The 26755-nt window shown below is 43.2% G+C and overlaps 1 protein-coding gene across 1 annotated transcript; it reads right to left on the bottom strand.

The window, feature by feature from the left end:
* Positions 1 to 6348: 6348 nt before the first annotated feature.
* Positions 6349 to 26477, bottom strand: tiparp (TCDD-inducible poly(ADP-ribose) polymerase). The gene is made up of 7 exons (XM_069668747.1): positions 26215 to 26477; positions 24073 to 25126; positions 16096 to 16285; positions 15461 to 15648; positions 11084 to 11389; positions 9224 to 9481; positions 6349 to 7751 (listed from the first exon to the last, which is right to left on the bottom strand). The coding sequence occupies exons 2-7, from the start codon at positions 25098 to 25100 to the stop codon at positions 7562 to 7564; spliced, it is 2160 nt and encodes a 719-aa protein (XP_069524848.1). The 5' UTR covers positions 25101 to 25126; positions 26215 to 26477; the 3' UTR covers positions 6349 to 7561.
* Between the last annotated feature and the right edge of the window lie 278 nt (positions 26478 to 26755).

Here is a 26755-nt window from a genome sequence, read left to right on the forward strand (position 1 = left end):
GAGCCATGGCTGGCTGAGAGGGGGGATCATGATGTTTTAACATGTGCTTGTTAAGCCTCAATTATTAAGGCAGGATCCGCGGCACTGTGGCACGGCTAACCTTATGAACCCAGCACAGAAAAGCTTGGTTTGCATGCATACTGGCATACATGCGCCTGCATGCACGCACGCTCCATATGGCACAATTAACCTTTTGAACTTCAAACAGATATACAAGTCAGACAGATGCACATGGACATACATATATATACACACACATAAACGTGTAACCTTAGCCTTTCCACGCAACCTTGTGTGAGAAGGTTGAAGGCACCTAAATAACTGTTCATTAAAAGCCATCTTTCCTGTCTTTCTTCCTTGAAAGGCCACATTATACATGGTCGGATTGTTGTGAGCAGAAGCTACCTGATTCTCATGCATTTGAATAAGAGCACTTTTCTAGAGAGAGAAAAAAGGAAAGCACGGAGTGGCAAAGATCTGTTTTCCACACTTTAAATGGTTGCTTCAAAGTACAGAGACATGCCACGTAGGTCGCTATTGAAGATTTATACTATGCACATTGAGATCAGTGCAGTGATTGAAATGCACAGCAGTGTTGAGATACACACACATAACTACGTTTAAATGCTTACATTTAAAAAAAAATGTATCTCATGTAAGTCTGATCCATAACATGACCTGTTATTTTTAAGAGTTCAAAACCTATATGTGGGAAACTCAAGCCAAAGCCAACATGGTGCTTATATTTATTTGTTTTGACTCGCTCTTTGGTTATGCCAACATCATGGCACACTGAGTAAGCAGAATAAAGATGCAATCATTTTGGTATGCTTCTTGTGTCATGGCTCCAAAATGACCAATTGTGTTTTTCTGCTGGGCCGTCACAGAGTCCAGCAGCAGCAGCTACACATTCCTATCAAGCAAAAGCATGATTTGTTTAGCTTCCACAAAGCTAACACTAAAGCTAGAAATGCCTAGAAGTAAGGTATTCAGCTTATTCTGATTTTTCTGTTTAATTAGCAGATTTCTTGCAGACACAACAAGCTGCAGAAAGCTAATGTAGCTACTAACTATAGCATGATGACAAACTAACAAGACAAAAACATTCAAATTAGCATTGTACACCTTTTTAAAGCAGGCTTGTTGACATTGGTGTATTTACCTTGTGTGTGAAACTGTGCACAAGAATCCTTCAGTAAAGGTTTAACACTGCAGACAGCAGACCAGCACTCCAAATAGATTAGTTGAATCGGATTTGAATCTACCCGCCTGTTCCTGAAGTCTCTTTGTCTCCCTGTGTCTCTCCCTTCCTCCTCCTCCTCCTCCTCATCGCCGTCGTCTGACCCCCTCCTTGCCGGACTCAATTCCTCTGAACCCCAATTAGATAAACAGGAGATGACAGCTGGACTGGTGGAGCACAGCCAGAGAGAAGGATGATGATAACAGAGGGAGAGAAAGAAAGAGAGCTCGAGTTGGACACAGTCAGAGGCAGAGGGCTTTTATTTTGTACCTGCTCAGATCAAGCACATTGACAGGCTGAAGACGGAGTATTTGTTTAATTGGTCTCGGGTGGATTTATTCACACCTGCGAGAGTGTGGCTTCTCCATTCCTCTTAATGGGATCCACTTCCACATAGTGACGCAAGCACCAGTGTTATCTGCACGATTATGTGGTTTCATGTGGCAAAAACAAGATGTTGCTCAATCTGGGACTTTTGGGAAATTTGAAAGTTTGATCTTCACAAGATCTATTGTGGTGACATCAGGTTGCACCACCTGTTTAGATTTGTCGCTCTATACTGCACAGTTGGATTTCCTAAATCTTTAAAAGGAAGAAATCAAATGGCTTCGTAAAAAATGATCAGAAAAATAAGAGCTGGAGATAATTAAGAAGCCATTAACCAAGAACTTGACACTAAAGTGAGCCACTAAATGGTCAGAAATGTTCAGTAAGTCACAGGTCGTGAACTCTCTCTCAGACTTACCATCACAGCGTGCATACATGCACGTGCACATCTGACTTTTCTCCGTGGTCATGCAAAACGGTGCCTAAAGCCCAGCCTCAGGCAGGGTCTTAAAGGTCACGATCTCGATGCCGCTTTAGAAGGTCGCTCAAAGTTCATGACACAAGCCTGACCATATTTGGCTGCTGGCTCTCTTAAAGGCTTAGAACTGAAATTTGAAATGATAGAGAGGGAGGGAGGGAAAAAAACAGTAACTGGAATGTTCATTGGTTGCAGCTGGGCATCGTTGGAGCAATATGGACCTGGGCTTAATGCAGGAAGTGTGTGTGTGTGTGTGTGTGTGTGTATCTTTGTCCATGTGTGTAGCATGTCAGTGTGGTTATGCGTGCATGTGAGAGAGTAGGAGCGAGATATTGGGTTAATACAGAGCAAAGCTGAGACATTTCCAGAAACATGTGTGTGTGCGAAAAATGAACTCATGTATGCAAGCTCCTGCGTGCTTGTCTGCTTGCATGCCGGCATGTGTGTGAGTGACAGAGATATTAGACTAATATGAAAAGGCTTAAGCCGGAAGTATGGGGCTACAGTTCGAAACGTGTGTGTGTGAGAGAATTTTGGCTGAGCAGACCAGAGCAGCAAAGAGGAGAGGAGAGTTTGAGAAACTACAGAAAGAAAGAAAACAGCGAAGATCACATCTTATTAAAAAATAAGGACGGATTAGAAACAATTGTCAAATGTGTTTTAAGCCTTTTTTGAGGAAAGTAAGACACTTACATGTACAAAGTGATTTTATCTATGTGCTTGGTTTAACATTTTAGAGCAGATTAACAGAAGTAATGTTCTGCTGCTTTTCCGTGGTAACAGCATCATCTATCAGAGATTAAAATAACACTACAAGTCTCTTTCAATTTTGATTGAAAAATCTGCAGAGGCAATTTTGCACATACTCAATCATTGCCAAAACTGCATGTTCTTAATCAGTGTGGGAGTGTTTAACTGTCTCATTTGTCTACAAAATCACCCCCTTTTCACACAATGAGTGATTCACATCAGAGAGTTTCATAAGCTGTGTTTTTGTGTGTTTGTATGTGTAGGTGCACACTTGAATATAATGTACAATGAGACCCGAATGAATTATAAATGCAACCAAAATAATTTGCATCTGTTATAAAAGGCTGGTCTCCATTCAGAGTCTGCGGCAGCAACGTCAGACATAAAACAAAGGTTGCTGTTGAATGCATCATACATCATGCACAATAAACTTGACTGCTTTTAATAATTCAAACTTCTTTTGTTGCTCTTCATGAAGACTATACGTCCTACTTCATGTATTTATCTCTCCCTCACACACAGTCCTTTTTACGACCTTTCCTCTGTCCCTGTTTCCCCTTCTCTCTTTCATCTCTTCTATTCACCTCCATCCTCACCTTCCCCTGCTCTCCTCCTCTGACTCTCATTTTCTAACGCCAGCCAGCAGGTCTACAAAGTGGTGCTCTCTGTGTGCCAGTAGCAATTCCTGGAGGGCAGTCAGGCAAACAAACCCAGCCAGTGCCCGCTGCATGACTCAGAGAGAGACGAGAGCGAGGGAAGGAGGTAGAATCATTAAGATGAGAGGGCGAAAGGGTTTTAAGCTGTTAAGAGCTGATGAGAGGGGGCAGGTTGGGAAAGGAGATTGAAAAAAAAAAAAGAGGAAAGAGAACGAAAGGCTGTAGGAGAGATTAAGAGAGTGAAGCTAGGAGAGAGAGACTAGGAGATAGAGAGAGAGATGGGGGCAAGTAGAGGGCAACCTGCGCGATCTTGCATGCACACGAGAAGAGCAGACAGGCACGCAGCTCAGCGAGGAGGCACGAAGAGAGCAAAATAACTCCTCCTCCCTCTCTATTCCTCTCTATCTCCCCCTCCCTTCCCTTCTCTCTATCTCTCTCGTTCCCCACTCCTCTGCCAAAAAGCTAAGCTCAGCACGACAGTCTTACACGACACGGTGACCGGAGGCCGAGCAGAGAGAGGCTGAGGGAGGCAAAGACAGAATGGTGCACATGCAGAGAAAGGAAGGAAGGGGAGTGAAGGGGAGAACAAAAAACTGTGCTGATGGATCCTGACATAAGGATGTGTAGATACATAGAGACTGTCCATAACTGCGATGCTGTCTTGTTTAGATTATGTAGCCCTAAATGAACTCTATGCAGCTGCTTATACCATTTTAAAGACGAAACATGGTCAAAGCAAGTTTTTTAGAAGATATTTTATTTATTTATTTATTTATTTTTTTACATTCATATTTATATATTCTATTTGTAAAAATTAGCATCGTCTAATGTTGTCTAATGTTGTTTAATGTTGTTTTAAAGTCTTCTCAGCTAGAAGTAAAAAAAAAATATATATATTTCAATGACCTGGAACTATTTTTTTCAGAAGTGTGTCAGGAGGAAATTACCTGAGACTCCAGGAGGTCACAGTCCGACTAAAAAAAGTCCCTCACATATTCCTCCATAAAACCACAACCTGTTGTTTTTAACACTTCGTTTTTTGCACGAAATAAAGCTAACATGTTAATTTGAACTGGAGAGGAGCTTGTAGGCAGATTTTGTTACCTTTGGACAGAGTCAAGCTACCTTTTTTCCTCGTTGTAGTCCTTATGCTAAGCTAAGCTCTAAGCTAAGCTAGCTAGCTGTAGCTTTATATTAAGCGAACAGACTCGAGTGTGGTATCAATCTTCTAATCCAACTGTCAGCAGGAAAGAGATTTAGTGTGTTTCCAAAAATGACATAAATCAAAAACATAGCTTCATAATGAGCACATGACCTCATTGTCCACAAAGATAGCTATGGTTCTGGAAACAAAACTTGCAATTATGAACAAGTCGGATTGAGAGATAGTAAAGTTAGATTAAATGTTTAAATATATATATAAGAGATGAGGTGAAAGATATAACAATAGGCAGAAGTTTGTTTGGGAAATATGAAGTAAATAAGGAGGAGGAGAAGGAGGAGGGGTGGGGTCTTGAGTTCTGCTGCTGTGCCCCATGTGTGCTGTCTCTGGGCTGGGATAGAGAGCTTCCTCAGCCAGCCTCCCTCTGGACCGCATTAGCCATGCCGCTCAGATAATTCATTGCTGGGGATGGGGGGAGGGGGTGTTGGTGGAGGAGAGCCCGGGGAGGTGGCAGACAGAGGGGAGGGCTGAGCATTGGAGAATTCTTTTCTGATTTTAATACCACTGGACCAAGACGAGAACAAATAATCAGACGAACAAAACTCTCTCTGAAACTGCTGAATGTGAACTATCATATATCTCTGATTGAGAGCAGCGGTGCCGTCAGCAGCATATGGCTGACAGTTATACTAACACTTCTCTGCATGTTGTATTGGTTGAAAGTTCTTTAAAGCAATTGTTTGACATTTCAGTTAACATACTTAGATGTGCTCTTGCTGAGATTTAGCTGAGATTGATACTGCCATGTCTGTTAGGTAAACATGGAGCTGGAACCAGGAGACAGTTAGCTTAGCATAGCATAAAGTCTATAAACAGGAGGAAACAGTGAGCCTGGCTCAGTCCAAGGATTAAAGATCCATCTAAAAGCACTTCTGAAGCTCTGTGTTTCACACGTTATATCTGGTTTGATTTATCCGTATGAAACTAAACTTAGGAGATTTTATTAGATAGCTAACTGGCTCGCTATTTCCTGCACTTCCTGTTTTATATTGAGCAAGGCTCACCAACTCATGCCTCTACTTTCACCTTTACTGTATAGATAGTAAATTACTGATGATATCAAGAATACCAAGAATGGAATCAATATTCTGAGATAACACTTGATAAGACAGCCAGCCAGCCAACATTAATACACTTATCCTGTTCAGGGTCGCAGGGGGGCTGGAGCCTATCCCAGCTGTCATTGGGCGGGGTACACCTAGACTGGTCGCCAGTCAATCACAGAACTGACACATAGAGACAGACAACCTTTCACACTTGAGGGCAATTGAGAGTCACCAATTACTGTGGGAATGAATGGGGAGAACATGCAAACTCTGCACCGAAAGGCCCACCCCATCGGGGTTTGAACCACCTGACCTTCTAGCTGTGAGGCAACAGCGCTAACCACTGCACCACTGTGCAGCCCACTTGATAAGAGAGCAAATAAGCATATTTCCAAAAACGTCAGAAACATCAAAAGCATTTTGTTTGGATACACAACTGGAATTACAATATACCTATTATGCATTATTTAAATACGTTTCTCATGAAGGAAAATTGTGCTTATTTGCGATTTACAGCCTTTGGTGAATATTTATTGGCCCCATGGTTACAGGATTCTTGGAGTCTCTGAACAAAGTAAAACACTGTTTGAAAGAAACACAAGTTCACCAAATAGTCATTTTTTCTTTTAGATTCTTTATTTAATCAATGTTACATTAAACTAACATAAATAAAATTTTTATGAACAAAAGGCACACAGTTCAAATATAAACAAAGAGAACGTCTGTACAGTTTGTCTCAATAAAACATGTCTACTGTCTCTGAGCGAGAAAGCGGTCCAAGAGAGATGAGTTTCAGGGGGTTTGTTGACAAAACGCTACAGCACCACCGCTGCTGCAGCAGCAAAGAGTCTCAGCGTGAAACTGTACACTCTTCAATCCCCCGTGAGGAACTAAAGCGGTGGGCACAAAGGCAAAATCACCAACCGGGAACAGCACTGGCTTCATGTGAAACCTCTGCCTGGAGGTTTACAGTACGTGGATGTCTGTTTGTAAGAGTCCCACTGAAACTCATGTCCATTGACTGTTTGAAGAGGCCACAAGATTCATGTCCACTAACTCAAAAGTTTCAAACACGCAGCACATACACTTGAGAAAAACAAAAACGTATGGGCCAGAGGCTGGGTAAACACACTATGATTTTTGTAAGAGACTGATGGGGATCAGTGTTGCCATGGTTTCTCTATGGAAGCATTTAATTGGTTGGCTGCTTCCTCAGATTAATACAACCAGTTGGTCATTCACAGTACTGGCAGGACGCTTACTGTCTACAACAGCATTTGTCCTGATGTGGAACTGAGTTCATACGACTAAGTCAAAATGATAAGAGGACTATGTTTGGTTTTTCCTGCATCTGCTCCAGATCAATAAGGTAGATTAGATTCTCTTGTGTCCGGTGATCATCACTAGGCTCCTGTTCATACTAGATAACAAAGAGTGGTATATGAGTCCGGTTAAGTCTATTGTGGGCGCAGCTGTTGTCAGTTGTCATCCACCTCTTAATGTTGGATAAAACAGGTGCCGTCCTTTGCTAGTCCAGTTTTATCCAGTTTAATCCGGTCTGGACCGGTCTGTTGTTCCTTAATACTGTCCAGTCGGATCCAGTTGACTGCAGACCTAAATCACTGAGTATTTGCAAACACGTCTAAGACTGTTTTAACCTGTGTAACACAGCAGATGGGTGAGGTTTAGTCATCAGAAACGACTACATTTCAGCTTATTATTAGTCTAATCTGTGCCTTTTCCTCTTAAGCAACAAACTCCACCCATCTGCTCTGTAACAGACTAAAACAAACTATGAGTAAGTATTGGCAAATACAGACAGAGCCAGGTCTGATCCAGGTCTTAGACAGCGACAGTGCTGGGTACCTCCTCATAGTGAATGATAAAATAAGGGTAGCTCTGGTCATCGTTGAAGATGACATAGATCTGGGGGTCCACCCAGTTGTCCACACAGGAGTCATAAAGGTCACTGGAGGGGTCACGAGGGTTGATTGGTGGAGGTCGCCGCATGGAGGGATTTCCTACAGTAAACCTGCATAAACATAAGAAAGAGGACAGAGAATAGGTTAGTTATGTAGTTGGAAATGCATTGAGTCAAACAGAGTTTAAACTGGAAAGAGTTTTCTTTCTTATTTCCTCATTTTCATGAGGAAAGAAGCTGCTCACAGATTTTCTAAGTAAGAGGAAGATTCACTCTTTAAAAGAAGTCTCTTCTAAGTTTAATGATTACAAGCTTGCTGCTCCTTTGTGCATTTTAGGGAGCGTTAAATAATATAAGCGTATGCTGTAAGTGCATGAAGCAAATGTACAGTAAGTACATGAATCAAGGCAGCATCTTGTAACTAGTTTGTTTTTCATCTCTTAAATATTCATGTCATGCCCTAAAGACTGGTAATCCATCAATCTTTGTAGCTCTTTCTCTGGGGTCATGAATAAAACATATTAAAATAAGAACATTTTCAGCTACAGACAAAGGCATTGGATAGAGACGTTTAAGAGTCTGTGTGCCAGATATGGTTCCAACAGGAGAGTTAAAAACATTGTAAAGATAAGTTCTTTATTGGTCTATGTGCCTGCTCAGGTCTGGAAGTAATGTCTCTGTCTGTGCCGCAGAACACATTGAACCCAGGTTTGGTGTTGGAGGGGGAAGGAGTATTTGTGGTGTTTTTTTCCAAACCATCACCCATCCTCTGCTGTTTGCTTCTGCATTACAAGGCTTGAAATGTATGAAAGGTTCAGCCAAATCAGCTGTTTTACATGTGTGCCCCTAGATTTGACTTGCATTTCAGGAATGGGAGTAGTATGATGCACAGTAGGAGTGAAAGATGGATTATGGAAAAAAGCACAGGGTTTCCATGATCCAAATTAACGGTGATCTGTCTTGTAAATTGAATTGAATTTACGGTATATGCTGAAGGCAGCACACTTGTCAAATACATCAAACTGCAGATTTATAAAAACTTAAATGTGTAATCCCAATAAGAAACGGACACAAAAAGCCTTCATTTAGCGATTAAACTATGTCACCTCCAGCTGACACATCGAGGCAAAAGCATGGTGTTCTAGCTAAGATATATGACTGAAACAAAGAAGAAAATTGGGCCATTGGAAATGTATTTATATGATAGTTAAGGTAGACAAAATTCTGATGCTCCATGTATCTCCAATACACCGAAAGTCAATAGAAATACTGTGAGTTGACAGAAAGTAACTAGCACCTTAATATCCCTGGCTGCATTGGGTTACTGCTGGCAGTGCTGTTAGTCACTGGGCATGACTGCTTTATGACAATATTGGATTTGTAGGATTTAGCATCTGATGAGTTACCTTGGATTATTAACATCGACATTCTAAAAATGTACTACTAAGATCGAAATCATAGTATATGTATCATTTTAAATGCACATATAACATTTAATCCATCACCCAGCCCTGTGACGAAGTGTCAAGAGACGTGACAAATGTTCCAACTATAAACTCTTTAAGTAAGATACCCACACACACCTGCCAGTGAGGACTTTGGCCAGGAACATGCAGTGGACTCCTTTGGGCGAGCGCTTGGAGAAGTTGTGGGAGTAGACAGCCTTGCGGGCAAAGTAGGAGCCTTGGCCAAACATGGTGGCATGCTTGCCGCAGACCCGCGGGTCGAAGTTGTGCTTGCAGATGCCTTCCACCACATCGGCTGAGGTGCCGTGGAAGAGGTGACGCTCGCTCAGCAGTCGGTCCATCTCTGACATCCGTCGTGACATGTACTCCTTCTTCCTGTAGGAGCAGACAGAGACAGAAGGTGAGGTTTTGTTGCTAACTTTTATTGTTCAGAGTTGAGACAAAATATGATAGAAAGTATGAGTAGGATGATAAAATCAAAAACATTTCTTCATTCTCTATGGGATGTAGAAAGACAGATCGTCTCTCAGGTGATGAATAAGTTAAAAGCTGGGAGCAGTCCTGCTATTTCAATTCAAAAGTTGTAATCACGTCCTTGTTTGCTCTTAAGCCCAGTAAGAACATTGGGCCTAATCCGTTTTTTCTTGAGCAACAGACACACGCACTCACGCACACGCACTCACGCATGCACACACGCACAGAGACACACACAGCTTGTTTGATGTGAGCGGATCAATCAGGCATGCAGAGGCGAAAGGAGCAAGAGCGGCTGTGACCCGGGCATGACCTCCGATGACCCTGCAGCCTGTGACATGACACAGACTGACACCGCACGCATCCAAGCATTCGCACACATAAACACTCACTTTAATTTACTACTATGCAATTTTATTCACAATTTTAAGATGAAGCTGCTCAGCTTCTTTTGAGATCAACAACCAGATATTCAAGGCACACACAGGCAAAACAGTTTGCTGTCATAACCTGAGTGTGGGAAGAGGAAATCATCTGGCATTCAAAGGAAGCATCACTTTCAGTCAGTCACACACAAACACACACTGTCAGTCATTGTGAAACCGTGTGGTACCAGTCAGTGTCGGAGAGTTTAACTGTCACAGCTGATAGGACCTGCCCTTCTCTAACCACAGCGGTTAGCCTGCTGTGTTCGCAAAAGGAACATCATCATCACCAAACATCTCTCCATCCGCCACATTCACACACCACTGTGGACTCCTTCTCACGAAGTTCCACACAGCTGGTCCCATTTGCCCTATTTTCTTTTTTTTCTCCTCCTCCTCTCACTTTGTTCTGAACTGCCCAGTGTTTGTTGTTAAGAAACGTCTTTGTTCGTGTTGCTGTCTGCAAGTAAATAAGCAGCTGTGTCCGAAGTATTCTTGAGTTCAACAACAGAAATCTGGATACAAAGGTTTACAGAACATTTTGTGCCACAACTGCAAACTGTGCACAAAAGAGGAACCAAATAATTCAACACAACAGAAACCATGCTGCACTTATATTTTGGTACAACTTTAGCACCCATTATGCCTTCATAATATCCAATAAACAGACACGAGTTATTTCTGTGCTCACAGCTTTAATAATATCTTAGGTCTCTATCTCTTAATGTGAAAACAAATGACTATCAAAAATCTATTTCCAACACTTTCCAATTATACAACTCTCATGTCAGAGTAGCTTGTGAGTTTCAGCTGAGCCAGGTTGCCTCAGAGTCATGTGCCACAGCTGCACTACACAGTATGTGTAAGGGGAAACTGCTTGCTGAAGAACTGGAAAGAGTCAGACCTGTCGCAGTAAACTTTCTGGCCCTGACAGAAATGTTTTCATGTTTTTTTAAACCAAGTGTCATGGGTACTGGTTATAATTTTTGGAAATGAACCATGATTTTTGAGGGTAGATAAACAGATATTATCTCCAGCAATGAGGAAGTACTTTCAATGTTTAAAATCCTTAGCTCACCTCTTGTACTTCTCCCAGAGGAACGGGTTCTGCACACGCTGGATCTTGATGATCCTGAACTTGGTCTCTGACACCGTCTTATGGAAAAGACTGTACACCGTCCTGTAGCTGCGATCTTCACGAGAGACCGGCACCTGCAGGAAGTCCTGGCTCATCGTCATGGGCAACCACGTTTCTGGAAAAAGGCTGGGCGGGTTTGTGGTCGTCGGCGAGAGAGGGTGCGACGTGGTGAGATCCATGGATGTGGAAGAGGAGGAGGAGGAGGAGGAACAGGCGAGGGGAGATGAAGAGAGGCCACCCAAAGTCCTAGAGACAAAGAAAGAAAAGACATTAGATATTAGGTTTTACAAATAGTTCAATAACAACAATTTAAAGCCAAGTAATAGTTGGTAACTTTAGAAATATTTCAACATATTAATAGTCCATCAAATATATGCAGACACACACAGTATATATTATACATTTATACGCACACATACGGCCCGATCAGACACAAGGCACTGGGGGAGCCTTTTTTGTAGTTGTTATCAATGAGAGGGAAGCTTTTTGCGCGCTACTTTTGCGTTGCTGAACGCCTCACATTTTTCTCACGTTTTCTTCAACAAAAAAGGCAGTGTGGTGCACCTCGCATTTTACAGTCTGCAAAATGTGTTATGTCTAATCGGGGCCATAACATGTTTTTGTGTAGTTTAAACTATTTGGGGTAACCCTTTCTTTTAAAAGTCCCATAGATTCCTATAATGTCCTTGTCAAGAATAATGATGCGACTGTAAAAGTAGTGATGGAAAATGGAGACAGATACGTTTCTGGATATCTTAATTAGTTCTGAGTCTGGAAGATGTAAGTCAGTGCTTAGCAGTTCAGGCAAACATTCAACATTATGTGGAGTATTATAGCAATAATGCATTGATACTTAAATCAGATTACAATGGAGAATGCATTTTTCAGCAGCTGATTTCCAGAGAAAACAACTTACACAAACTGAACTGCCTAACTAAACTCAATTACATTTCTTAGAAGTTTACTTTTATTTTACTGTCAAATAGTACCAAATTACACAGTTCATTCCAGGAAAGCTTTAAGAAAATAATATGGAAATTCTATGACTATAAAAGTTGCCACCGCCAACAAGGTATTTACGAACACTGTGATAAATACGGTCATTGCACCTTTGCCAAACAGTTTTACCCACCACATTATTATTTCCTCATTTACTTGTCAGCTTTGGCAGCACTGACATAAAATAGATTTTTTTTAGGGATAATACTCAAATTAATTAAATGTTTGTATTAATTTTTTTATAAAAACAAAAGTGTGCTATATGACTTCACATACATCTCCAAGCATCAGTCATCTTGGATAATAAAAGCACTGTCTGCTATTATCAGGTCTAGAGTAAATGTTTAAAGTAGATTTTTCCTTCACTTTAAAAGAGCTGAGTGCTTTTTCATTTATGTCATTCTTTCTAGCGTCAAGAAAGCAGCGTCCCAGGTTGTTTCATTTTTAGCAACCAATGTCTCAAGCACAAGTCGTACATCCCAGCATGCTACCTGTCTCTCTTTACAGCTTCATTCACGTGTTTCCAATCAAAGCTGCATCCTAAAGTAAAACAGAACCGCTGTCTGCTGCGATGAACTGACACGCGTGAGCTTCCAAAATCATATCCCACCAACTGTCAACAATTACATCACTGCACTGCAGAGCGGAGGTGCTCCACGGCAGCCGTCAGCCATCAGCGGCCAATCAAGAAAGCGGGGCAGCCTGAAAATGAAACCCAGACACCAAGCAGGACGACAGGGAGGCAGAGCGAGGGAGAGACAGGAACGAGAACAAGAGATAGGGAAGAATAAAAATGCCAATTGCAGAGCTGTCATGAAAGTGACACAAAAACCTTTTGTGTCTGGCATTTGAGTCAATAAAAGTGGTTTGGCTGTCAAGTTATCACTCTCTAAGTGTAAATGCTGTTAGCCCTATCAGCTATAAAAGGGTGTATGTGTGTGTGCTGTCAGGAGACTGATCAGTGTGACTCTCAGTCAGTGCGACAGTTTTTCTCATCTCTTCTCTCTCCCTCTCTCTTATCTTGTCTCTCCGGTCTCGATCTCTCCCTGCAATCGATGTCTCTATTCCCCGTGAGCTTTGAAGAGAACACAGACAGACGGCTGCAGAAAACAAGTGTGAAATGAAAAGGGACAGATAACAAGAGGAATGATGGAGTTGTGAGGAGAAAGAGTGAAAAGGAGAAAGATTAGGATGGATAACAAGGGAGGGCAGAGAGAGAGAGAGAGAGAGAGAGGTGGGAGATGGCTGAAAATAACATCATCAGGAGGGAGAGATGACAGAGGGAGAGGGGGAGAGGTGGGGAGGGAGCAAGGGAGGGTGCCAATCAAGCTAATGACCTCAAACTCTAAGCCTAGCACGGATTGTTCCTGACACACACACTTGTTTTGGTCATCTCAGACGACACTAAAACCACAATGCTGAGAATGTAACCTCTATTTTGGATTTTTGGGATTAACTAAGATGCACACAAACAAACTCCCAGGAACAAATCCCTCGCTACAAATTCCAACTCCCCACAGTCACATTTCACACTCCTTCACTCACCAGCTATACTCTGCTGTGCACCCAGTCTGGAAACCATTTATATTACCTCTCTCTCTTCCTTCTCACTGTGCACTCTATCTCGCTTGTCTCTTTTTCGTCCTTTCCTACTCCGTCTCCTGCTTTCTCCATCTAATTTTCTCCCTCTTCCCTTCCTCTCCCACTCTACATTTTGTCCTCTCTTGACTTGTCAAGCTCGGTAGGAACAGCTCGTGCTAGTGTTCACTCTGTGCGGGACACTCTGGCAGGACACAGTGACAGCAGCCTGCTCGGCACAGGAAGTGAAAAATTCTGCAAATGGGGTGAGATGACTCCACTTGTTTACAATCTGGTATCACTTGATGAGGCAAGTTCCACTTCACTGTCATAGAGAAAAAGGCAGCTGACAGATGAACATTACTGAAATCTTCTAATATCACATAAAAGTAAGATTTTAGAACAACTGAAGTTACTTCAATGGATATTTCCTCATTTATGGCTGACTTGACTGATTTATTTTGTGTGTGTTGCTCTTTTCACTCTCCCCTCTTTGTGTATCTCTTGTCCTCGCTCTCATCCGTTCTCATTTGCCTCATTATCTCATTTTCCGTCTGTCTGGTTCAGGCCTACTTTGCTCAGCACAGGAAAAGAAAGCTCTGTGTCCCGGTGACTCTGTTTGATTTGCCAAAACTCTGAAGCGTTAATATGGGTTTCAAGTTCAGCTCAGGCTGCCAACGTGCAACAGCACTGCAATGGATTAAAGGTGAATGTGATGTTCAGAGGCTTTTCAGTATTCAGCCCTGACAGGGACATTAGCATTGTGTACCGACCTCTGTGTGCCTGCCTGTCTCCAAACAGACATTCAGGACACTCTCAGAACACAGAGAGCCACAGGGAGCGGGTGTATCACATACCAAAGACCCAACCCTTTTTTGTGTGTGTGTGCTTGTTGCTGTACATGTGTATTGAGGCACTTTATGTTATATTGAGGACTTTGTTCTAATAGCTAATGTGGCTTCATATCCAGACTACAATGTGTTCCCTAACAAGGGTGAGTGCTGAGTGCTGAACGATGTGTGAGGCTCTGCCAGAGGGTACAACGGGAACTTGGGGGATAAAAGATAGAGACAAAGAGTGACTATCGATAAAGTTAATGACCTCTACCTGCCAACTGAGCACTGACTGTTCCACAGTGCTTCACTATTAATTATAAGCTACCTAACAGTTACTGGACTGTCATGATAACTTTAGGTTAACAGACCACTACGAAACAAAACCTTTTAAAATATGCTCATTGGTGGGATGGTTGTGAGCTACAGCACAATGTCAATATGTTAACATGCTCACAATAACAAAGGCAACTATATGATGTATAGCAGATAAAATGGTTACCATGTTCACCGTCTAAGTTTATCTTGTAAGCATGCTAAGATTTGCTAATCAGCATAAGAAACACACAATGTGCTCAGATTTATAGGATACCATTCATTTAGCAGATATTTGGTCAGTATTGGACAAATTAAAGCTTCTTAAGTCAAAAGTCAGAGGACCACTAAAGAGGAACACTTATTACAAGTCCTCCAATGTGGGACTTGAATGTCTCGCCAAAATCTAATCTAATTGGTCAATGGTGGACCCACTTTAAACACCAACATTGCCATCCCTAGAGCCGAAGCACTGGCAAGGCTAAAATGAAACAACTCCACATCCATAACATCCTACATAAGCCTCTGTATATACTTTCCTACTTAAAAGCAGCATGAATGATGTAATAAAGTGGTTAATGTCTTCACTTACTGTAAGAGAGGTGTAAGCATAACAGAGGACATGAACATGGGCCGCTTCTTGATCTGACGTCTGAACCCAAAGACGGCGTTCTGCTGGAAGCCCTCCCTGATGTTGAGGATATACTGGTTCTGGAGCGTTATAAATCGCACCTCCTTAAGACCCCTTGAACTCGCCTCCTCTATCAGCTTAACCACCGGCTGCGGAGGAGAAGAGAAGAAGAGAAAAAGGCGACAAAAACATGAAGGGTTAGGACTCAATTGTTTTCATTTTATAAAGTTGATAGGTTAGCGTTATCACTCAGCAGAGGAAGAAGGAATGGAGTTTAAAAGGGAAAAGTCATTAAGTGTGTTGCAATGTTCAGATAAAAACAGCCAAGCTGATAGCGAGTATCATCCCGACACAAACTTACACACACATTGATAGGAAACAGTCAATCTTTACTGATTTGGTGACATAAATTGCAATTGACTGGGGACAGCTGTGTCACAAATGGTGTTTAGGTGTGTCTATGTGTGTGTATGTGTGTCTAAATCAATCCCATCACAGTGGCTAGACAATCGATTGGTGTTAATGTGTCTGACCTCATGTTCATAGTGCGTGCGAGCAGACACACACATGCTCATACACATGCACTGATGGCTCACCTCGGAGTATTCCCTCCAGCCAAAGTTGTCTCTGCAGTAGTACTTCCACACTGTGTGACAGCTGGGGGCGGGGTTTGGGTTCGTTGTAGGCATGGGCAGAGGGCTGGCGGGAGAGGTCAGTCGCCGGACGCGGTCAAACTCTAGGTCACACACTCGCATTGCCCCAAAGTCTAAGGAGAACACTCGACCCCTGAAAAACACGACAAAAAAGTTAAAAAACATATACAATTGAATGCTGCATGGAAATTATTTAACACATTCACATGGTTGGCTAACATGTGGCTGGGGCATGGTGACCTTGTTGTTAAATGGTCACAGTTTAGATTTCCATCAGCAGCCACATGTCTGGCAATGTGGTCGCTGATTAAGCCTTAACTAAACCCGAGTGCCCTGGAGCAAGACGACCAAACCTCTAATTGCTCACTCACTGTATGAGTCATACAGGATGACAGCATGGACTACACAACTTATATTCCACACGTAAACATGCAGAGCATAGAAACAAACAAGACATTTATGATCAAAACATTATGTTTACACACACTGAAAACACGGATGTCACTGTAATGATTCGCACATCAATCCTACTTTAGTAAGAGCACTTCAAAAGATTAAACAGACCAAGACGTAAAAGATTCTGTCAACATTTAATCAGAATAATGTCGGAGAGACTTCAAAGATATTTCTGCTGTTTGTTTACGTAGCATGATAGTGTGGTTATAGGAATATTGTCCAAAGTCTCTTACTATTTGCTCTTTTATGCTCTCTTGCTAACATTAAGATGGGAAGATTGATACTACTTTCATCTCTGTAAATATGAAGCTAATGCCCACAGCTGATTAGTTCAACTGACATGTTAAATATATTTAACATACATTCATGAAAGAGAAAGTTCTCCCTGGCTAACTCTCGGCTAGACTGGTTTAAGGTTGAAAACATGTTAGCATATGCTAAGTAAATGACAAGGGAAATGCATAATCTTGTACATTACCCCACAACCCCTCTCTGTCTGGACAAGCGTAGGTCAAAACCCCATCATGTGTGTGTGTCTGAGTGTCTGTGTGCATCAGTCCCTCTACATTAGTACTCCATGGGGCCTCTGGCAAATCCTTTCTGGGTCAGACATACCACTCATATAAATGTGGGCATCATACACTGGCACGCTATGCCATGGACGGCAGACAGACAGAGAGGCAGACACGCGCACACACAGACATACACATATGCATTTACACACCCAAACGCACACAGAGACATGTTACCTTCACACCGGCAAAACAAACATGCATATATCCTGACAGTGTTAATGGGATCATTGATTTTTTACTGGGAAACGTAATGTCAAAGGTCAGACATCGGTGATAGTGTGTGTGTCTGGAAATGTGTGTGTGTTTGCAGGTGGAGGTTGTACGCGTTTTACTAAATAAAGCAACTGAATTTAATCACACATCAGCTGAGCAGGAGTGTGTGGTGAGTTATTAGTTCAGCAGCCTGGAGAAGTGAAACCATTTATTATATGGAAACACTGTATGCAAGTAATCAGTTTCATCTACCGTTGCAATTACTGGTCACTGGGGTTACAGGCACATTTGTGCAGACCCACACAAATTAGTTTCGGTCAGGAAGGTGATATTAATAGGAATTGCTGAGTCACTTTCCAAAAGCCTAAGTACACACTGATACTCACAGTTTTTGCTTATACACTATTTACTGTCTGTGCTTCCGCTAAGTCATAGTGTGACTGCGTTACTGTAAGAGGAAGTGAAAAAGGAATTCACTGAGCAGAACGTGCAGAAGCATATCAGTAACTTTGGAGTGCGTCACTCATCATCAGATTACCAGAAGGGCCGGGCTGATGGCTCACACAGATGTCCACAAGTTACTGTTTTTTGAACTACATTTTTAAAAAAGCATGTTTGGTTTGCATGCATAAGGAGCAGGGAATTAAATTTGAGTATTGAATGTTCACATAAAACAGAAAAGAAGAAGAGAAGTGATCGAAACTGGCATAACAATGATATAAAGGAGGATGTGAAAGGAGAGAAACTGTAGCAGAGACGAATTAACTGTGAAGACGGTACATAATAATTCACCTCTGGTCTGCTGGTTCTCAACCGCTTACTTTGTGTTCTCAGTTTGTTCTGTCAGCCCCTGCTCTGTTCCCTATTTCACTCTTCTTTCTGTCTGTCCACACATCTCTATTCTCTGTACTTTCTGTCTAAAAAAGAAAATACTCTGGATGCACCTGCATGACTGTCACTCTCCCTCTCATTTATTTGCCATGTCTCGGTACGGAACAGTTTCTGCCTGCAACAGTGTCTTATGATGACAAGAGCAGCTGACTTCTGGGTTATGATGCACACAACGACACATATTCAGGGTTTATTGTAAGGAAGTCAAGTGAACTTTGTCGCGTTTACAGGCAGCCTCCCCACCTCACAGATCACTACAGCCACTCTCACTTTTACTCAGACGAAGACAGGTCTCATGAGAGGTCAGTCACAGAGTCCTTTTCCCTCCCTCGCTCCCAGACTAGTTTGTGCTGTTCTAAAAATAAAATTCCGCCGGTTAAATTAAGTGCACTGAGATTTGGTGCTTTCAACGAAGAGGCCAATCAAAAAGTTGGAACGAGACACGAGGCACGCCCACTCTGGCAGGGTCGCCACTTTCAAGACCACGCTTGAAATGTCAGGCTGCTCCCAGTTTATGAAAACACACACGAAACTAAACTTAAATTGCAAATTGAGAGAGCAGATTTGGAGTGGTGTATTTTAGTTTTACAGGAAAAAGTATTCTGAATAGAAAAAACAACTGCTGCTGACTAGGGAGGGCGTTGGTATGCCTAAGGTTAAAGAAGAAGGCCCTTGAGCAAAGCATGTGGTGCTGAAAATGCACCGAACCTGCTTTGTTCAGGCAGCTCCCAGGTGTGAAGTTGTGCATCAGAGCTGAATGTGTAAGCAGGGTGTTGCTAGAAAAAAACCAGAGAGCATGTTCAGCAAAACCTTTCCTTGGATAAATAAAAGGTTAAGAAAACTCACAGCACTGTCAAAATGGCTGTTAATCCCTCACACACTGCCTTTAGCACACACACCTTCCAACTTTCTCACGGCTGCACACACAAGGACCTGCATACCAGCATCAGTCATGCTATGATAAACGTCACAGGCTAGAAAAAAAAAATTACATGAGCCCTCACCCAGTCACATACACACAAACACACGCAGATTCTTCTGATATATGTACACACGCTCAATCTTCATCCAGTCACGCCTTGAGAAGTCAGTCAGTCAACCAAAGCTGCTGACGAAGGCCTCTTTCACACACACCTTGATGTCATGGGTTAGTGGCATTTCCTCGAGTTAGAGCTACTCACTTTCCAGTCATTGATTTAAATCGCCCTTCATTTAATTTTGTTTTTTTAGCTCTTAAGGCTGTGAATAACATGAGGTAGGCCACTTGCGCACACAAATACACACACACACACTGTGCACACACACCACAGAACAGGAAGAAATGTACACTGTTGTCTCCAGCACGTCCTGGATTGTTCCTGCTCGAGTGCGTCTCTACCCTCCTCTCGAGTCGATCATTAAGCACATAGTTCAGGATGTCCTCTCTTTAACTCAGTCCTTTAAACCTCTCTTTGAAATTTTCAAGAACAAAAAGAGGTAAGATTGGAAGATAAATGAGTATGACATTCACAAAAAACACTTAGTGACACTTGAGAAAGAAAAGCTAATGGAGAAAAGATGAGAAAATTTTAAAAACAAGAGTGAAAGAGGATACTGCGCGAGTGCACAGGCAAAGCACTCAACTTCTCTCACACCTCTTTAGGCCCTCGAGGGACAATTGAGGAATGAAAAAGAGTTACAGAGAGAAAGAGAGATGGAAGGAAAGTAAAAGAAGGGTGAGACAAGGAAACGTAGATCCAGTGAGGAGTGATTACACGAAAATGGAGGATAAAGTGGAGAAGGAAAAAAATGATGGAGGGATGAAGGCAGACTCTGAGTAATAAGAGACACAGCGACCCAGACCTCGCCCCACTGATTCATGGCATGGACTGTCTGACACGTTATAGTCACACAAACACAAACAGATACACACACACACACACACACACACACACTGTGGGTCCAGGCAGTCTGATTATCTTGACACCGCCTCTTTTCACAGACACAATCACCACACGCAAACAAGCTCTAATAGACACAACCAACTTTGATTTTCTTTGATTCGTGACACAATGAGGTAGCGTGGAATCCCCCCCATGATAAAAACACACACACACGCACACACACACACCTCGGTGTCAGGTCGTTCTGCCCTTGGTGCTCCGTGACTCTTTATGTCAGTTAATGACAAGCAAGGCTTTTATCACCTGGCCGACAAAAGAGTCTCACCCTCTCTCTCTGTCACACACACACACACACACGCACGCGCACACACACACACACACACACACACATGAATGACGTGTGCCTGGTCACAGTTACACAAAGATCAGTATGAGGATATTGGCCTATTTATAGGAGACTCTGTGTGATTTGTGTGATGACTGCGACATTCCTCCTCACTGCTGACTTCATGACGAAGACAGATTAGCCAGACTTCCATTTGTGCTTATCATGTGGATGGGATTAACCTGCGCTATGGATCATACACACATGGGAAAAGCTCAGCACAGAACACACACTCACGTACATACACCTCCATAGGCTGTACAGGATGTAATCAGATGCAGACACACAAAAATCGAGTCCACTTCCTCTCACACACACACACACACACACACACACACACACACACACACACACACACACACACACACACACACACACACACACACACACACACACACACACACACACACACACAAACGGCAGAAGGCAAAACAGGCCTGTGTTGCCATACCGACAGTGGAGCTTGTTCAGTCATCTGCTGCTCTTTAGATCGCTAACGATGTTATCATTTGGCTGTGGTAACCACGGTGATGCCTTCACCCCACGTGTGTGTACTTGTGTGCATGACAAGACAGCCTGGACTGTGTATCTTAAGAAAGGTATCAAAGGGCTCTCACACACACCCAGTGCAACACAAAGCCTCGAGTAGAGACTGAACTGAGTGCCGAAGAACAAGAACAGTGTGAACTAAGTTTACCGACTTTCCGGTTTGTCTCTCCTCACCTGATTGGCTGCTGAGCTCTTACAGAACCAATACTGAGTGTACCAAGCGTCAATATATCACCGAAACAAACATCCACCAGAGGCAGGACAGCCACCTATTTTCAGTTTTACCCTGGGGTGTAAATAAACACTTGATTAGAAAAAAAACATAAAAAGAATAAACTGCTTCTTTAAAGCAGGAACTGGTTACTGCTTGCTGCCTGTAAGTCAAGGGCACCGACTCAGTGTTATTAGTAAAAGTAGTCGGGAATGTTCGGGAATGAAAATGTTCTACATCATGTTAAAGATTTCATGTGATACTTTCACTCTACCATGAGCAAACAGTCAAACTTCTTTTGAGTGCCAAGGTAAGAGAAAAAAAGACAAAACATTTACGCTGTAGAAATGCACGATGAGAAAAGGAAACAAGATGTTAAGATGTTGACTTTGTAATTCACAGTTTGAGAATTCACCGGTTATCTAGCTTCTAACAAGGTTTGAAAGTATCAAGAGGCTTTAAAAAGTAATTATCATGGAAAATGTCTCAGTCCCAGAAAATGATTAAACATTTAGCTTGTGTGCAAATCCAACATGAGCAAAAAATTTCTGCTCAAAATGCGCAATCCAAACTATGTGACAGTGCTCAGTGAAAAAACAATCATGAATTGATTGATAACAACAACAATATTTGAAATGTACTGGTGCAATATTCTGGCATTTCCAGTTTCTACTGGAGTTTCAGGCGAGTGAGCCAGATAGTCCTGTCTGACTGTATGAGAGTGCAACACACTCAAAAAGGCCTCTGAAGAATTTGGGTTGACACCACCAGGTGCATATCCTGTTTGTGGAGCAATATGCACTTTGAATAGAGTTTCAGTTGAAAACATGAGTCAACAAGTCAAACACACGGACACATACAAATCTTTGAGTACACACGCAAACCTGTGCGTGAGTTTGTGTATGTGTGTACTGTCCACACAGACATAAACAAAGACAAACACACATGGCTGCTCAAAGGGCACGCTTAGGACCAGGTGATGTGATCGGGGATCGGTAAAGTTGTGTCACTAACTGTGTTTGCACTTTAACCCCATTCAGACAATAATGTCACTAAGACAGTGTTCAGATTTGATGACTACATTAAATGATTATAAGGACATACTAAGAGCAAACATTTTTTTAAATTCTACACCTTTAGCTGCCTTTTTGACATGTCTACACCTTTATCAAACATTATACTTTATCTTTGTGTTTTGGACTGTTGGTCGGTCTACTCAAGACTTTTTTGTTGCACTTTGGGCTTTTCACTGTGAAAAATGTTGCAGAGCAAACAATCAAAAAAATATGTGGTAGAGAGTGATCATTAATGAAAATAATCTTTAGTCAAAGCCCAACAAGGTAAAAGGAATAACATTTTCTGACACCAGAAACACAGACCAGCCTGCAGACAATATTTTGCAACATTTTCTTAAACTCCTATCATGGCTTAAGATATAGGTTTGAAGCAACTTCTTTTCGGAATAAGGTCAAAAGAGTCAATGTAGACAAAGTTATTGTGTGCAAGTGCTCGTGTGTGACAGTATGGTTTCACAGGAAGCAGTGCATGCTCCTTTATGTCACCCCACTGGGGCTTGCCAAGTGCTTGCATGTGTTCGTATCTATGTGGGTGTGTGAGAGAGTGAAAGAGAGGTTTATCTCTGTCTGCTAAAAGGCGTGCGTGTGAGCACTGCAAGCCACTGAGCTCCTCTGTACAGCCGATTCGTGTGAGCGTCTGCGTGCCAAGCTGTGAGTGTGCGTGTGTGTACACAGTGGTGTGCATGTCTATGACTGAGGGAGAGAGAGAAGCTGCCAAGTGCGTCTGTGTCAGTGACCGCACAAGGCAACTGAGGGTCATGAAAGTTCACAGCTTGCTGCCATGAGTGTTGTAAAGTCTGGTGTGGATGGAGCTCCAGCCAATCACAGGGTGAGTTTGGGAGCAGGGAAATACAGGAAATAGATAACCAATATTGGGGCTGGGAAATGGCGTGCCATGTCTACACAAGCGCACGATAGCTGATATGATACACATTAACTACAGACACGTGAAGGCCGAAACACACACAGGAGATAAAAGGACTGGTACAAACTTTCACACCACTTTAACTGTATGAAGATCTGCTGAAGTAAAACTCAGACATTCTTTTGGCTGCACTCCATCAGCCACACATGTAGAGAACAGCTGTAGAGTCAAAGATTTCAGTTTGTCACTGAGGTGAAACCAAAGAGGAAGCTCTCAGGCCGAGGTCTACTGTTTCCAACACACCAACCCGAAGTGCTTATCACCCACAAGCAGCCTATCAGCTTACTGCATCATTGTTGCCATGTCACAAGTGTCAAATATTTGTTAATTCATTGGTACTTGTGACATGGCCACAATGTACATATCCATTTACCACACAGCTGCCTTTTCAGTGCGTACAACAATACAGTATAGGGACTAATGAGGGTGCAATGTACCCGACTATAAATCCTATTTAATAAACTGACTGACTTACTTTTCTACATTTTGTTAGAAAGGGCCATGTTATTTTGAATTAAAAAATAATATAAAAAGTATTGCAGAGTTAACTGATGTTCTTCCATAAGTGCATGAATTACATTTTCACTTCCTCTTTTGAATTGCTTGAATTGAAAGAGAACTGACTTTCCTGCTAGATGCATAGATCCACAACAGAAATACTGTTACTGCTTTCCCTCACAGTAGCATCCTATATCCAACCTAGAGGCATATAATACAGCGTGCAGGTTGCAGTAAACACTATAGAGGGATACTTACTGAAACTTGAGCCTGACTTGTTCATTGTCCGGGTTGCAGTACAGTCTCTCCAGCTGTTCCTGGGAGTCGTCTGCTATGCTCTGCCACGTCTGACTACTGCTCCTGTGGATCTGCCAGTGGTAGGGCAGGACAGTGTGGTGGTGGGCACAGTCATTGCCATAAACACACTGCCCTTGCAGGAAATCCACACAAATGTCCACTGAGTCTGACTGGTGTGTGTGATACTGGAGCTGGGTGAGCAGCTCAAAGACCAGGTCCAGGGAGGCCTCTTCAGTTTTATCCTGAAATAGCACTCCTTTGTCTGGCTGCAGTAGAAGGGGATGGGGGTCCTGGAGGCTAGAGCAGTCTTTTACTGAAAGGTTTTTAGTCCCAGAGGTTAAGAGGTCATTGCTTTTGATGCCCCCCTCCTGGTGAGGAGCCTGGGGTGCAGCTGTGGGAGGTATATCCCTGACGGGGGGCGTTATTGTCACTGTGCTCCCGGCCGCCCTGAGGCCAGGTTTCGGCTGAAAGCAGCGGCTGTCGGAGGTCGAATCAGCGATCTTGGATCGCTCCCCTCGCCGCTCTGTCTCCTCCAGCTCCGCAGTAGTATCAGCTATTTCCACATCACCGTCCCGGGTCATCAACCCCGGTACTCCAGTCCCAGCTGTGGCATCGTCGGCAGCTCCCGGGTCCTTGAGACACACCTGGCCAATACAGTTCTGTTTCACCACGGCCGCTGCACAAAGTTGACCGGGAGTCCGGCCCGGCTGGTTCCGGGGGACAAACACACCATCCCCGGAGACCAGCGTGTCTGTGCTCAGCAAAGTGGTCAGTATAGGGTCCTCTAGGGCGCGGTGGAGGCATTTGGCATCCAATTTCCTCTGCTTCTTCTTAAAATAAGGTTTGACCAGAGGTATTTTGTCCGGGAGTCCCACTATCTGTTGTTCCGTGAAATCTTCCCCTTCGTCCATATTTAAACTCACATCCAGGGAGATCCCAGTCGGCACACCGTCCGCTGATTTCTGGAGAATGTGCAAAGTTTTATCCATGATCCCCCTCCTAAACCCAGACAGTCCTGAGAGAAATAGAAAGAGAGAAAGAAAGAAGTAGTCATCAAAGTTAACACCTATAATCCTATAATCTTAGTTTCCAAGGTGAAGTCATCCCGGCGCATAAAGCGATGATTAATAGGCTGCGTGGACGAGCAATTACGCTATAAAAATAACTGTGAAAACTCATCTTTCCTTTCCTGGACAGGAACCCCCTCGCTCTCTATGCTGAAACGAAACCTGTTTAACCCCTCTGGCTACCTCAAACTGATATCATAATGGTCCTGCAGATATAAGTGGAAAACACAGCGACAGCCACAATAATGATGAGCTATCACATTATAAGATAAGCCCGTAGAGGAATATTACACGAGTAGCCTGTTATAATAGCTCTGGTGTGGAGAGGAGAGAAGGGTTCACGCACTTTCTTGCAGCCAGTAACTGAGGCGGAAAAATATTACCTAATCCTGCTGTAGGGAACTTGAGCACAGAGTCAGCAGCTTCAGATTAATCAAAGGAATAATGAGGATTTATAATCGCACATGGGTTTTTTTGCTTTTCATTCTGGTGTCTTTGGTCTCTCACTAACGTCACGCCTGTAATTACAGCTGCGTCTCCAACAGGAGCGATAAAAATCATAGCTGTAACAAAACCTCTCTCTCTCGGGACCATATATTTTGATCACGGGAGTACGATACGCGGCCCCTGCCGTCTACGTGCCGCTTACACATCGCTGCCCGAGCAAGTTTGCACGTAGGCTACAGCCGGTACACACACACTCTCTCTCTCCCTCTCTCTCTCTCTCTCACACACACACATACACACACAAGGCACTGCGGCGGAGCAGCGACAAAAGATAAACGAGGCACCCCGGAGCTTTATTTCACCACGCTGCTACAACAGCTTTCCTTGCGCTCAGAAACACTTCTACAGCAGCTACGGAGCTGCACGAGCTGTGAAGTTGAAAAGCCCCGTTTTAAAAAACAAACAAACACTGAAGCACTGCAGTAGGCAGGCAGGGCGATTTGTTAGCGCAGCTTTCCCGGAGCCTATGTAAAAGCAGTCGAACACCCTCTCTATATTGCTTTGACACCCAAGCGATAAAAAAACCTACCTGCGCGATAAAGTCGGTCCCTCTCCCCCCGGTCTCGACACTCTTTGGTGGGTAAAATCCAGTGCGTACATCGGTGGAGCTGCGTATCCAGTCTAGAGATAATAGTATCCGTGTCTGGACAAGACCGTAGTCCGGTTACGTTTCTCGTGTCCCTCTGCTGCCCCCGCCACTCTCATGCTCTGTCTCTATTTCATGTTGTCTGTCTGCCCTTTCTTTGTATGCTACTGCCGGATAGAAAAGCACAGGAGAGCAGCGACCGACAAAGAGCGAAGCACAGCTGTGGTGGGAGACGCTCTGCCTGCCTCCCGGCTCTGCACAGACAAGCCCCGCCCCGTAACCTGGTCAGGGGCGGGGCTTAGCTTCAAAGAGAGCGGGAGGGAGGGAGTCGTCTGGTGGTGATCGGAAGAAGCTGCATGGGGGTGTGGGGACCCTCAGGGAACGTTTCAGGAATAAAACGGATTCTGGGTGTATTCCAAATGGTTAGGGCAGTAAATACACTGAAATCAATATCGGTTCTTGGCCTGGTTCGTAATCCAAACTT

Source organism: Semicossyphus pulcher, unplaced genomic scaffold (assembly GCF_022749685.1).
Source record: "Semicossyphus pulcher isolate SPU_LCO1_2020_fin unplaced genomic scaffold, fSemPul1.0.p SCAF_19, whole genome shotgun sequence".
Classification (NCBI taxonomy): domain Eukaryota; kingdom Metazoa; phylum Chordata; class Actinopteri; order Labriformes; family Labridae; genus Semicossyphus; species Semicossyphus pulcher.